Source organism: Bubalus bubalis, chromosome 6 (genome assembly GCF_019923935.1).
Source record: "Bubalus bubalis isolate 160015118507 breed Murrah chromosome 6, NDDB_SH_1, whole genome shotgun sequence".
NCBI classification, from domain to species: Eukaryota; Metazoa; Chordata; class Mammalia; order Artiodactyla; family Bovidae; genus Bubalus; species Bubalus bubalis.
The window spans coordinates 51,318,829-51,332,173 of record NC_059162.1 but is presented as its reverse complement, the minus strand read 5'-3'; the positions used below and the strand labels follow the sequence as shown (position 1 = coordinate 51,332,173).

The 13,345-nt window shown below is 36.0% G+C and overlaps 1 protein-coding gene across 10 annotated transcripts in view; it reads left to right on the top strand.

The window, feature by feature from the left end:
• BTBD8 (BTB domain containing 8) overlaps positions 1-12,124 on the top strand; it is an 86,750-nt gene extending 74,626 nt beyond the window's left edge. For 9 of the 10 annotated variants that reach the window (XM_044944703.2, XM_006054469.4, XM_025288273.3 and 6 more), the window contains 5 exons: positions 4,790-5,495; positions 5,694-5,781; positions 6,214-6,353; positions 7,670-9,991; positions 11,263-12,124. In XM_044944703.2, the coding sequence (XP_044800638.2) occupies positions 4,790-5,495; positions 5,694-5,781; positions 6,214-6,353; positions 7,670-9,991; positions 11,263-11,732 (3,726 nt within the window). In that variant the 3' untranslated portion in view covers positions 11,733-12,124. The remainder of the gene's footprint in view (positions 1-4,789; positions 5,496-5,693; positions 5,782-6,213; positions 6,354-7,669; positions 9,992-11,262) is intronic. The other variant, XM_044944702.2, reaches the window with a different exon arrangement.
• The last annotated feature ends 1,221 nt before the right edge of the window (positions 12,125-13,345 follow it).

Sequence of the window (13,345 nt, the reverse complement as noted above, 5' to 3'; positions counted from 1 at the left end):
ACTTTCATCAGGAGGTTTTTTAGTTCCTCTTCACTTTCTGCCATAAGGGTGGTGTCATCTGCATATCTGAGGTTATTGATATTTCTCCTAGCAATCTTGATTCCAGCTTGTGCTTCCTCCAGCCCAGCGTTTCTCATGATGTACTCTGCGTATAAGTTAAATAAGCAGGGTGGCAATATACAGCCTTGACGTACTCCTTTTCCTATTTGGAACCAGTCTGTTGTTCCATGTCCAGTTCTAACTGTTGCTTCCTGGCCTGCATATAGGTTTCTCAAGAAGCAGGTCAGGTGGTCTGGTATGCCCATCTCTTTCAGAATTTTCCACAGTTTATTGTGATCCACACAGTCAAAGGCTTTGGCATAGTCAGTGAAGCAGAATAGATGTTTTTCTGGAACTCTTGCTTTTTCGATAATCCAGCAGATGTTGGCAATTTGATGTCTGATTCCTCTGCCTTTTCTAAAACCAGCTTGAACATCAAGAAGTTCACAGTTCACATATTGCTGAAGCCTGCTTGGAGAATTTTGAGCATTACTAGCATGTGAGATGAGTGCAATTGTGTGGTAGTTTGAGCATTCTTTGGCATTGCCTTTCTTTGGGATTGGAATGAAAACTGACCTTTTCCAGTCCTGTGGCCATTGCTAAGTTTTCCAAATTTGCTGGCATATTGAGTATAGCACTTTCACACCATCATCTTTCAGGATTTGAAATAGCTCAACTGGAATTCCATCACCTCCACTAGCTTTGTTCGTAGTGATGCTTTCTAAGGCCCACTTGACTTCACATTTCAGGATGTCTGGCTCTAGGTCAGTGATCACACCATCGTGATTATCTTGGTCATGAAGATCTTTTTTGTACAGTTCTTCTGTGTATTCTTGCCATGTCTTCTTAATATCTCCTGCTTCTGTTAGGTCCATACCATTTCTGTCCTTTATCGAGCCTATCTTTGCATGAAATGTTTCCTTGGTATCTCTAATTTTCTTGAAGAGATCTCTAGTCTCTCCCATTCTGTTGTTTTCCTCTATTTCTTTGCGATGATTGCTGAAGAAGGCTTTCTTATCTCTTCTTGCTATTCTTTGGAACTCTGCATTCAGATGCTTATATCTTTCTTTTTCTCCTTTGCTTTTCGCTTCCCTTCTTTTCACAGCTATTTGTAAGGCCTTCCCAGACAGCCATTTTGCTTTTTTGCATTTCTTTTCCATGGGAATGGTCTTGATCCCTGTCTCCTGTACAATGTCGTGAACCTCAGTCCATAGTTCATCAGGCACTCTGTGTATCAGAGCTAGTCCCTTAAATCTATTTCTCACTTCCACTGTATAATCATAAGGGATTTGATTTAGGTCATGAAAAGACTCTGATGCTGGGAGGGATTGGGGGCAGGAGGAGAAGGGGATGACAGAGGATGAGATGGCTGGATGGCATCACTGACTCAATGGACATGAGTCTGAGTGAACTCCGGGAGTTGGTGATGGACAGGGAGGCCTGGCGTGCTGCGATTCATGGGGTCGCAAAGAGACGGACACAACTGAGTGACTGAACTGAACTGAATGGTCTAGTGGTTTTCCCTACTTTCTTCAATTTAAGTCTGAATTTGGCAAAAGGAGTTCATGATCTGAGCCACAGTCAGCTCCCAGTCTTGTTTTTGCTGACTGTATAGAGCTTCTCCATCTTTGGCTGCAAAGAATATAATCAATCTGATTTCAGTGTTGACCATGTGGTGATGTCCATGTGTAGTCTTCTCTTGTGTTGTTGGAAGATGGTATTTGCTATGACCAGTGCGATCTCTTGGCAAAACTCTATTAGCCTTTGCCCTGCTTCATTCTGTATTTCAAGGCCAAATTTGCCTGTTACTCCAGGTGTTTCTTGACTTCCTACTTTTGCACTCCAGTCCCCCATAATGAAAAGGACATCTTTTTTGGGTGTTAGTTCTAAAAGGTCTTGTAGGTCTTCACTGAACTGTTCAACTTCAGCTTCTTCAGCATTACTGGTTGGGGCATAAACTTGGATTACTGTGATATTGAATGGTTTGTCTTGGAAACGAACAGAGATCATTCTGTCATTTTTGAGATTGCATCCAAGTACTGCATTTCGGACTCTTTCGTTGACCATAATGGCTACTCCATTTCTTCTGAGGGATTCCTGCCCGCAGTAGTAGATATAATGGTCATCTGAGTTAAATTCACCCATTCCAGTCCATCTTAGTTCTCTGATTCCTAGAATGTCGACATTCACTCTTGCCATCTCCTGTTTGACCACTTCCAATTTGCCTTGATTTATGGACCTAACATTCCAGGTTCCTATGCAATATTGCTCTGTACAGCATCGGACCTTGCTTCTATCACCAGTCACATCTACAGCTGGGTATTGTTTTTGCTTTTGGCTCCATCCCTTCATTCTTTCTGGAGTTATTTCTCCACTGATCTCCAGTAGCATATTGGGCACCTACTGACCTGGGGAGTTCCTCTTTCAGTATCCTATCATTTTGCCTTTTCATACTGCTCATGGGGTTCTCAAGGCAAGAATACTGAAGTGGTTTGCCATTCCATTCTGCAGTGGACCATATTCTGTCAGACCTCTCCACCATGACCCGCCCGTCTTGGGCGGCCCCACAGGGCATGGTTTAGTTTCATTGAGTTAGACAAGGCTGTGGTCCATGTGATTAGGTTGACTAGTTTTCTGTGATTATGGTTTCAGTGTGTCTGCCCTCTGATGCCCTCTCGCAATACCTACCGTCTTACTTGGGTTTCCCGTACCTTGGACGTGGGGTGTCTCTTCACAGCTGCTCCAGCAAAGCACAGCCACTGCTCCTTACCTTGGACAAGGGGTATCTCCTCACCGCTGCCCCTCCTGACCTTGAACGTGGAGTAGCTCCTCTCGGCCCTCCTGTGCCCGCGCAGCCACCTACTCCATATACTATATAAATACTTTAAAATAAATAGACTCCAGGATAGAGTAAATTATGTAAGATTAGTTTTAAAGGTGGGAAGAGGTCTAACATCAGAGTCTTCCTGGTCTTAAGTATTAAAAATAGAGAAATTTATTTTTTGAGCTAAGATTTGATCAAGAAAACAAAATCGAGGACCAAGCCTATTTGAACTTTACAAGTATTACACAGAATCCTAGTACACTCCACTGAATGGGACCAGTTTGTACCCCTAAATATGCATAATTCAAGGCCCAGAGACGTTAATAATGAGTTCTTAAATATCTGAGATTTTTTTCTTCATTTTGAAGCAAAGTTAGAATAAGAATCTAATAATTCTTTATACCTTGCTTTTTGCTAAACTTAACTAGCTTATTTATTATTTATGTATATATGTATGTGTATATGAACATAAACACACACTTACCTATGTTATTTCTATCTTAAACAAATTTCCATTGTAAATAGAAGTTTTCTATATTTAGAAATAACTAGAACTTGAACTGTATATCAATATATGCTCCAGGTAGATAACCATCATCACACGTTCTTTGAGTACCCAGTGTGTGAGGTGCCTGGTGCTAAGGGATCAAAGAAGACAACACAGGTTCTGCCTCACACCTCTACAATTTCATAACAGCCTTCCAATGAAGGGGGGGAAGTATTTACATAAAAAATGGCAATATATTCTTAAAATTTTATTCTATAATTCATACCAGTTATTCACTTCCATACAAGGTTGGTTCTAACCAAAATGATAAAGTAGATGAATTGTCTTTAGTGCCCTTCTATTTTCCTCTTTTTACCTATTTCATTTGTTTTTAGGACCCCTTTTCTTTTCTCCAGACAACCAATACTGTATTAAGATGCTGTGGGCGATGTTTATGGGTTTGGGGTTTTTTTTTTTTGCTTTTCCCCTGCCCCAAAACCAAACTTTTCAAATGTCAATGTGTTATTTCCCAGAAGTTTCCCTCTGGCCCTTTCCTCCAGAGGACTAAATATTCAGTGATAAAGTTTCTGGCATTTGGTAAATAGGATTGAAGAGAGAATTTTTGGTGAAAAATCATTATGATGTCCCTCAGAGTTTACCATATAATGACTACCTGCTTAAAGCAGTAAATCTTGAGCTCAAGTCCTAGTTCAGTCCCTTTTCATCATGTGCATGCATGTGAGTGCTAAGTTGCTTCAGTCATGTCTGATTATTTGCGACCCTATGGATTATAGCCTGCTAGGCTTCTCTGTCCATGGGATTTTCCAGGCAAGAATACTGGAGCGGGCTGCCGTGCCCTCCTCCAGGAGATCTTCCTGACCCGGATACTGAACCCTTGTCTCTTACATCTCCTGCATTGGCAGGTGGGTTCTTTACCACTAGCATCACCTGGGAAGCCCATGGCCTTGGGTAAATTCCATACCTGCTTTAACCCCTGGTTTCTTGTCTAAGAAATGGAGATAGCAGCAGGAGATATCTTACAGAATTGTTGTGAGGAATACGTGAGATGATATATGAAAAGCATTTTAGCACAAAACCTGGGAGTGGGCTTTCAAAAAATGTGGGATACTATCGTTTACCCAAGGCATCCTAATACCATTAAGTGTTCATCTCTACCATAATTTCATAAAGTTAAATAGTATGCCTTTTTAAAAGTAGAATTTCCTATTAATTGTTGTTTGTTGCATTTCAGATTTGATTAAGGTAAGGTGATCAAAGACACATTTAAGTGATCCAAGATAATTCAAGTTTTAAGTGGCCCTAAATCATAATGTGAATTTTGCGGCTTTTTCCTCTTTGAAAAACTGGCTATTGAAACATAAAGCATTACATGTCAAAGACTTGGCAAAATACAAAGTATTTTTTTTTCTTTTTTGTAGCAAAGAAAACAGGTTTCTGACTGTGGTGCTATAAAAAACAAATCCGCTGGAGGAAGTAACAAGAAAGAGTGTCTGAGTTATCTCTCTGCTCATCAGAAGATGAAATCTGATGGATTAGGAGCCTCTGGACATTCATCAAGTACTAATAGAAATTCTATAAATAAAACTTTGAAGCATGATGATTTAAAGGAAAAGGATCCAAAACCAGCATCCAAGAGTACAAAAGAACTAAAAACTGTGGAAAAAAATGTTTCTGGAAAGCCCAAAGCTATCATAAAGCCCAAAACGGAAAACAGTGATAATGCAAAGTCAACAAACCTGTCACCTAGACAAGCTGTGGAAAGATCAGCAACAGCAGCAGCAAATGAACAGAAAAATTCAGGAAATGGAAAAGGAGTGAGAAATCAGGAAGAGCAAATTACAGGTGCCAGACCCAAGGTACTCACTGGAAATTTAAATGTGCAAGCCAAAGCAAAGCCTTTGAAGAAAGTGACAGGCAAAGATTCTCCACACCTCCGAATTGCAGGTCCCTCCAGCAGATCTACAAATTCAAGTATGGAATTACTGACTTCCACTGACTCTCTAGATGAACCAAAAGAAAATGGGTCAATGAAAGAGAAGCTTCCTGGTCATAAACCTTCCTCTTGTGACTCTCGAGGACAGACTGTGAAAAACAGTGTAGAAGGTATCAAAACTTCCACTGTAGGTGAGTTTTAGCACTCTGATACTTTTATTTAGTTTCAAATGCCAAAAAGAATTTAGTTACATATATTTATGCAAACTGAGGAAAAAGTTTTTCTCATTCTAACATTTAATTTTGTGTATATTGTATGACCAGTGAATTTATACATAATTATTACATAGTTACTGTTCAATCTCATGACTCACTCATCTTCATTTACAGCAATGAAATCTCGACCTGTTTCAAAAGATACCAATGGAATTTCCAATAAAAAAAGCACTCATGAACAGGAATCTAATACACATAACAGGTAAGTCTTCATTATTTTACCTAGACATTAGCTTTCTCTGGAAGTCAATCATATACTAACTTCTAGCTAAATATTGTTAAAATATTTTTCCTTAGAAAACTTAATATATTTACATAATGATACTTTAAAACTTATTATACAAAATGATAGAAGAATAATGTATCCTTGTGGCACCTAATTATGCATTGCTTTCCCATAATTGAGCTACAGTTTTATAAACTTAAACACTTACAAACATATGACTTTTTCTATTTTCAGAAAAGAGATATTTTTTACTTCTTTGAGAAAAAGTATTTTTCTTTTTGCTTTTTTTTTTAATTGATGTTTAATTGATTTACAGTGTTGTGAAAAACTATATTTCATGCATAGGTCTTTTAAAAAATTATGTTTCAGAGTCTCAGTGTAATACTGAACACAAATAATTTTTCTTAGTGTGCTAAAGAAGATCACCAGCAAAGGATACAGTGATCCAGTACCACAGGCAATTTTTAAAAAAAGAGGAAATGGCAATGGATGTGCTACAGCTCCGCAGAGGACAAAGAATGCCACAGCTAATCTTCCTAAAACTCAAGGTAAAGTTGAAATACTCCTAGGTTTTACTTCTTTGTTTAAATGGAATAAGCAGAACTCTGATTCTGGAACTTCAGCAACAGATAAGCAAAATATAACATGACTTCACTCATTTTACATTCATTTCATACTTCAGAGACAAGATTTTATTCTTCCACTTTTCAGACAAGTATTTTAGTATTTTGGGGTATAAGTTTACTCTTTATTTTCTTTTGTGAAAATCATATTAAGGGAGTCACTAGGCTATCTGCATTTCTGGTCCTTCTGTATATTATGCTTGTATTTCTTCAAAGCTTCCCTGATAACTCTAAGAATTCCATCTGCAAAGCCAACACTAAAGAGCTCTTTAAAAACTAATGGTACAGTCTAGAGAGCTGTCATACATAGGAAGGAAGAATTTTCTCTCTAGACTCTGTGCTGTGCCTGTTGTTTTCCATGTTCTAAGAAAGAGAAGAATACTGATCAGATTGCATAATTTGCTAATATAATAACAGATTTTAAAAATTAGTTTGCTTTATGCATTAAGCATTCACATATGTAAGAGAAGTTTGTAAAATGCTAAACACAGTTCTGATGTAGGTAATGAATTAATACTGAAAGTAAATTTTAAAATAAGCCAGAGAAAAATTGTTCATATTCTAATAACAGATAAAAATTAAACATTTAAAAAGATTTGGTAATTCTGTTTGACAGTTTTAAATGCTCAAAATATCATCTCTAGAACTTCAACCATTATAAACAAGTGAATTCTCAAAATCAATCCTCTTTCCTTCCAGTAACCAGCTTTAGTTTCAACTGCAGATCTAAGTTGTTAACCCTAATGAGCTATAATAATGATCTGGTTATGAGAAATAAATTATTTTTTTACTGTTCGAAGAAAAAATTGCAACAGTTTCAACATTTCTATTTTATATTTAGTTTGATTCTCCTTTTCAACTGTGTGGAACAGTCTATTTTCCGCCCCTAGAATTTCAAAGGGAAGACCCTTATTACTCTCTTGGCATAAGAAAACCAGATTTTTCTACCTGCGTATATTTATGCAAATCCAATTCTGGCATAAGATTCAATGCTCTTTGCTTGAAGAAGAGAGAGCCTATTTTAATAATTTTACTTAAGATGCTGCAATAGGTTCTCTATATTTGCAGTAAAAAATATTTTTTATTTTATCAAGTCACTAACTCCTAATTTGTAATTGTCCATTTGATCTTATGTTACCATTTCATCATGTTATCTTTTTGTTTCTTTTAAAGGATTTTAAAAACCATATTGAATTTCACTCACAAACTGGAAGATATATTTTTTAATTTTCTTTTCTTAGGATCCCAAGGATCACCAAATTCAGTAAAATCTTCAGTTTCTTCAAGGCAATCTGATGAAAATGTGACAAAATTGGACCACAGTGTAACTACAGATAAACAGACACCTAAGAGAAAAATTGTCAAGCAAGGACAAACAACTTTGCCTAAGATTAGTGCAAAAAAGGTCACAATGCCTAAAATCCCAAATCAACCCAAAAGAGGTGAAAATTTGAATAATAAAGATTCAAAACCGAAAACACTTCCTGAACAGGTTATACTGAAGACTCTGCCTTCTTCTCAGAGACCTTTAAAAAGCGAACCATCTGTTGTCCAAAAAAGTGTGTTTCTTGATGTATGTGACAATAATAACAAAGGCAGTGTTTCTGAACAGAAGCCTCATGAACCTCTAACTAATCTCACAGCCAAAACCAGTGATGCAGAAGCATTTCAGTCACCGTGCATACTCGACTCACAGAAGACACTGAACAATCAAGAAAAAGAGAAGTTGGTGTTAGAATGCCAAAATATTTCAAATCTGGATAAATTAATAAAACATGAACTGGAATCAAAACAGATCTGTTCAGTTAAAAGTGAAACAAATGTTTCTGGCCACAAAAAAATAGATCACTACACCACAGCTAAAATACCTTGTCATTCTGATGAGACTGATAATGTCGATCCAAAATTTTATAGTACCACTGCTCTAAAATCCATGATTTCAAATCCTGAAGAAAACTCTTTGAACTCTAATCCCGTTTGTGACTTAGACTCAGCACACGTAGAACAACTCCATTCAGAATCAGATAGGAAGAAGCAAGTAGGGAGAAAAGATACAAACCAAAAATTAAGCATTAAATGTGTGAAAGATGTATTACCTTGGGTTCCTGAAAAGACAAATGGTACCTTAAATTCTGGTCAAGATGACAGAAAATCTAAAATTCATGTAGAAGAAGAGACAGTTCCTAGTCAGTTGTCTGATGACTCTGCCATGAATGAAGACAATCATGCTACAGTAGAGTCACATATTTCCTCCAAGTGTTTTTTGGAACAAATATCAGGGAAAAATTCTAAAGATATGGAAACAACAGAAACTTCAGAGAGCCATGAAACTCCAGAAGCACCATTCATGAGTCACTGGAATTTGAGTACCAATGTTCTGCATCAGAGAGAGAGTCCTGAATCAGACAGTGGCAGTGTTACAACATCCTCTGATGACATAAAGCCCAGATCTGAAGACTATGATGCTGGAGGGTCTCAGGATGATGATGGGTCAAATGACAGAGGGGTTTCTAAATGTGGCACTATGCTGTGCCATGATTTTCTTGGAAGGAGCAGCAGTGATACCAGTACTCCTGAAGAATTAAAAATATATGATAGCAACTTAAGAATTGAAGTGAAAATGAAAAAGCAAGGTAGTAGTGATCTTTTCCAAGTTAATTCAACAAGTGATGATGAGATTCCCAGGAAAAGGCCAGAAATTTGGTCTCGATCTACAATAGTTCATCTTAGGGAAAAAGAAAATATTCCACGGGGCAGTGTCCAGTTTGTACAGGAGGTAGATCAGGTTTCTTCCTCAGCAGATGAAACAGAAGATGAAAGGTCTGAAGCTGAAAATGTTGCAGAAAATTTCTCTACATCTAACCCAGCTCTTCAGCAGTTTCAGGGGATAATTAATCTAGCTTTTGAAGATGCAACTGAAAATGAAAGTCATGAGTTTCGTGTAACTAAAAGTTTTAAAAGGTCTGTTTTACTTTCCGTAGATGAATGTGAAGAGATAGGATCTGATGAAGGGGAGGTCCATGCTCTCTTTCAACCTTCTGTAGATTCTCTCTCACCTTCTGATGTTTTTGATGGCATTTCTCATGAACATCATGGAAGGACCTGCTACTCCAGATACTCACAAAGAAGTGAAGGTAGTGTTTTAGAATGCAGACAAAAGAAAAGCAATAGTATATATAAAAACAAAAGCTCTCCCTTGAGTCTTAGTAGCATTGACTCATCAAGAAAAGATAAACAGAGTGCTTCAGCCACAGAAAAAAAGGGTACAACAGATGTCCTGTCCAAAGGAGGCATACAGCTTCCTCCAGGAGATAAAGTATGTAGTGGAAGCAATGTGGATAATGACTTTGAGACACACAGCAAATTTTCAGATAGTGATATAAAATCTCAAGAAAGACCATGTCATTTGGAACTTCATCAAAGAGAATCCAATTCTGACATACCAAAGAACAGCTTCACAAAGTCTCTGGACTCCTGTCGGAGTCAAGTTCTGCCTCAGGAAGGTCAAGTGAAAGAAAGCCATTCTACAGCTACCGAAAAAGCTAATATTGCTTTATCTGCAGGTAATGTACAGAAATAGACATGCTAAATTCATAAGAAAATGAGTTTATAGAATCTTAAAGTTGTCGGTAGCCCCTGAATGTTATATTTTAGTTAGAATAACTGCTTAAGCAACAGATTCAAATTTTAAATGAAAACTGGAATTTCTTAATAGAATGAAAATTAGCTAGTTGCTCTTAATTGTTCACTTAAAATCTTAGTGAAAAATTAACATCTAATAAAAATTTTGGTTGTTTGTTAGAGCTAACCTACTAAGAGATTTTGAGTAAAGAGAAAAACATAGTTTGCTATTATTTAGTTATTTATGTCTAATTTAACATAGGAATTCTTGACTATTAGAAATTTTATTATACATTGGATATGATTTATGAACTATGCTAATATATATCTAAGAGGGCTGTGCAATAAGTATAGTAATATGTAACTAAAAACACTGAACTATTTTAACTAGATTAATTATTAAAATTTATATGCATTTTACAGAGATTAAGACTTTCAGGATCACTATAATTCTGTTCTAAAATTTTCAAGTAAAAAGATAAATTTCTTTAAAGAGATTATATTTAGAGAAATGATAACATATGAAAAAAGCCCAGGCTTATTTCATATGTATAGATGGTTTCCTGTCTAATTGTTTTGTGTGTTTGTCTTCCTTATTATTGTAATTTGAACTATGACCCACATTTAAATATGCAATAGTGGCTGATTGAGTAGCTATTGTATACCAGAATGAAGAAAAATACTTACCGATAGTCCCTGTTCAGCAAAATCACAAAAGCAGGGAGCTCTTAAAGTTGTACTTTTTTGTTTGTCCTTGCTTGCATCCTTCTTTGCATGTGCAATATACAAGTAAGTCTTTAGATAAAATGTATTGATTCTCCCTTTGAAACTGACTTACCTTAAACATCACCATCAAATAACCATGTCCTTTTTTCTCTTTAAGTTTCTATTGTAGTGAATTAGATATATGTGTGCATTCTGTTTATGTTTAAATAATTTTTGTTTTCTGTATCACAAGCTTTTACATTAAATTATGGAGAATTATTGTTAGTTTCCTATGTTGATTTTCCTGTTAAACATTACCTTCAAGTTTTTTTTTTAAACAGAGAAAAAGAAATGCCTCAAAAATCTTCTCAATTTTGTATAAATGTTATTTTTCCCGTGTTATTTTTTTGGACTATAACTGTTATATTGTGTTAATAATTCTACAGAACTCTGAGGGGGTACCAACATGTGCAATTTTTACATTGTGTAGTATTATGAATTATTTCAGGAGACATAGATGGTTGTGACACAGTGGCACAAATCTACATGTATGACCATCGGCCTTCAAAAACCCTGTCTCCAATATATGAGATGGATGTAACAGAAGCATTTGAGCAGAAAATGGAATCAGAAACACAAGTTACAGACATGGATTTTGAAGATGAGCAACACTTTGCAAAACAAGACTGGACACTATTAAAGCAACTGCTCTCTGAACAGGACTCTAACTTAAATATCACAAATTCTGTTCCTGAAGACTTAAATTTAGCACAGTATCTAATTAATCAGACACTACTTTTAGCACGAGACAGCTCAAAACCTCAGGGTAAAGCACATGTAGACACTTTGAACAGATGGAGTGAACTAACATCTCCATTTGATGATTCCTCAGCAAGCATTACCATGGCTAGTTTTTCCTCTGAAGAATGTTCACCCCAAGGGGAATGGACAATTCTGGAACTGGAAACTCAGCATTAAGAGTGTTAACACTTCAGAAAATGTTAAAATATGCCACCTCTTTATTTTTTTGATGTTTATATTGTATCCAAATGATAACTGCATTAGCCAGATTTAGTCTATCCTTACTATTGAGGAAGTCTTTCCAATTTAGTTCGTTTATTAATATGATATCATATGTAGAAAAAAGTGGTTTTTTTCTAAAAATCTTGAGCATGTTTTCTATAATTATTGGAGAATTTAGAAGACCTATAAGGAAACCCTTGCTTTAGTTTTCCTTTCCTAACTGGTCAGTTACTTGTTTATCATTCAATAATTAAAAATGTGAATGCACAAGTAGAACAGTCCCTTTTTTCTCTGCATATGGTAACAGTAATTTAACAATAAAAAAAAACTTATCATGCTTGTGTCAATTTATGTAGAGTTAATCTGTGACGTTCAAACTCAGGTTGGTGTGGTTAGGCTGATAGCTAGTATTAGGAAAAACCTTCACTTTTCCAGCCATTTAGATCCAGGAAATTGTTAAGTAAATGCATCTCAAATTTCATTGACATTTTTACTAAAACAAGAGGAGCAGAATTTCCTGTACCTCTTTTGGGGGATATATCCAGAGAAAGGCATCTGCTGTTATTCAAAAGAAGTAGGAAAATTGTCCATCGGTTTAATCTGTACAGTAATTCCTTTGGGTGATGGGATATAATAGAATTGGCATCTCTCAAAGCTTTGAAACTGACTCATCATTTCTCTAAAATATATCAGAAGTAAAAAAATCTTTTGGTTTAGAATTCCTTTAGTAATTTAACAAAGTTTTGGGGGAATTCCCTGGTGGTCCAGTGGTTAGGACTCCGTGCTTTCAGTGCTGTGGCCCAGATTCAATCCCTGGTCAGGGAACTACGATCCCATAAGCCATGCAGTGCATCCAAAAATGAAAATAAATTAATTCACAAAGTTTTCAACAAATGACAACAATAGAGATAATCTGTAACTATTTTGAATATCAACATCTATATAAATATACAATCATTTGGTATTCTTACACATTAATTAATATTAGCTACTAACCTGTTATACCATAAATTTGCTATGCTTTTTTTTAACTAGAAGCTCTGCAGGGGGCACTCATTCATTCAGTCAAGACTCAAATTTGTTCTAGGCTCTGAAGTGTGAAGATAAAGTTTGATTCCTGCTCCTCAAAACTGAGTTCAGTTTCTAATGAAGAGAGGAAACCATATAAGGTCAAAAACAGTATTATAAGAACTTTATATCTTAAAAGCTGGATGGGAATTTAGAGGTTAGTTTAATCCCTTCAAATTCCCAAGGAGGATTCTGAAGCCCAGAGGAATTTTTAAAGTGCCCAAGGTCCCACATGATCTGTGAGCCAGAATCCAATATTCCTTAATTTCAGTTTGATGTTATTTCTACTCCACAACATACTTCATTTGGTATATGATAGAGTCAGAAACAGCACAGATTCTCAAGACAGTATGTGATTTTCTTTTTCTCCAAATGTGAAATTGTTATTTTAATAAACTACCTCAGAAGTTTACAAATTTATTACTGAAACTTCATTTCTTTCATGTCATACGTGCAAATAGATAGTAGGGAACGAAATTTGCTTAAGTATGACACCTTAG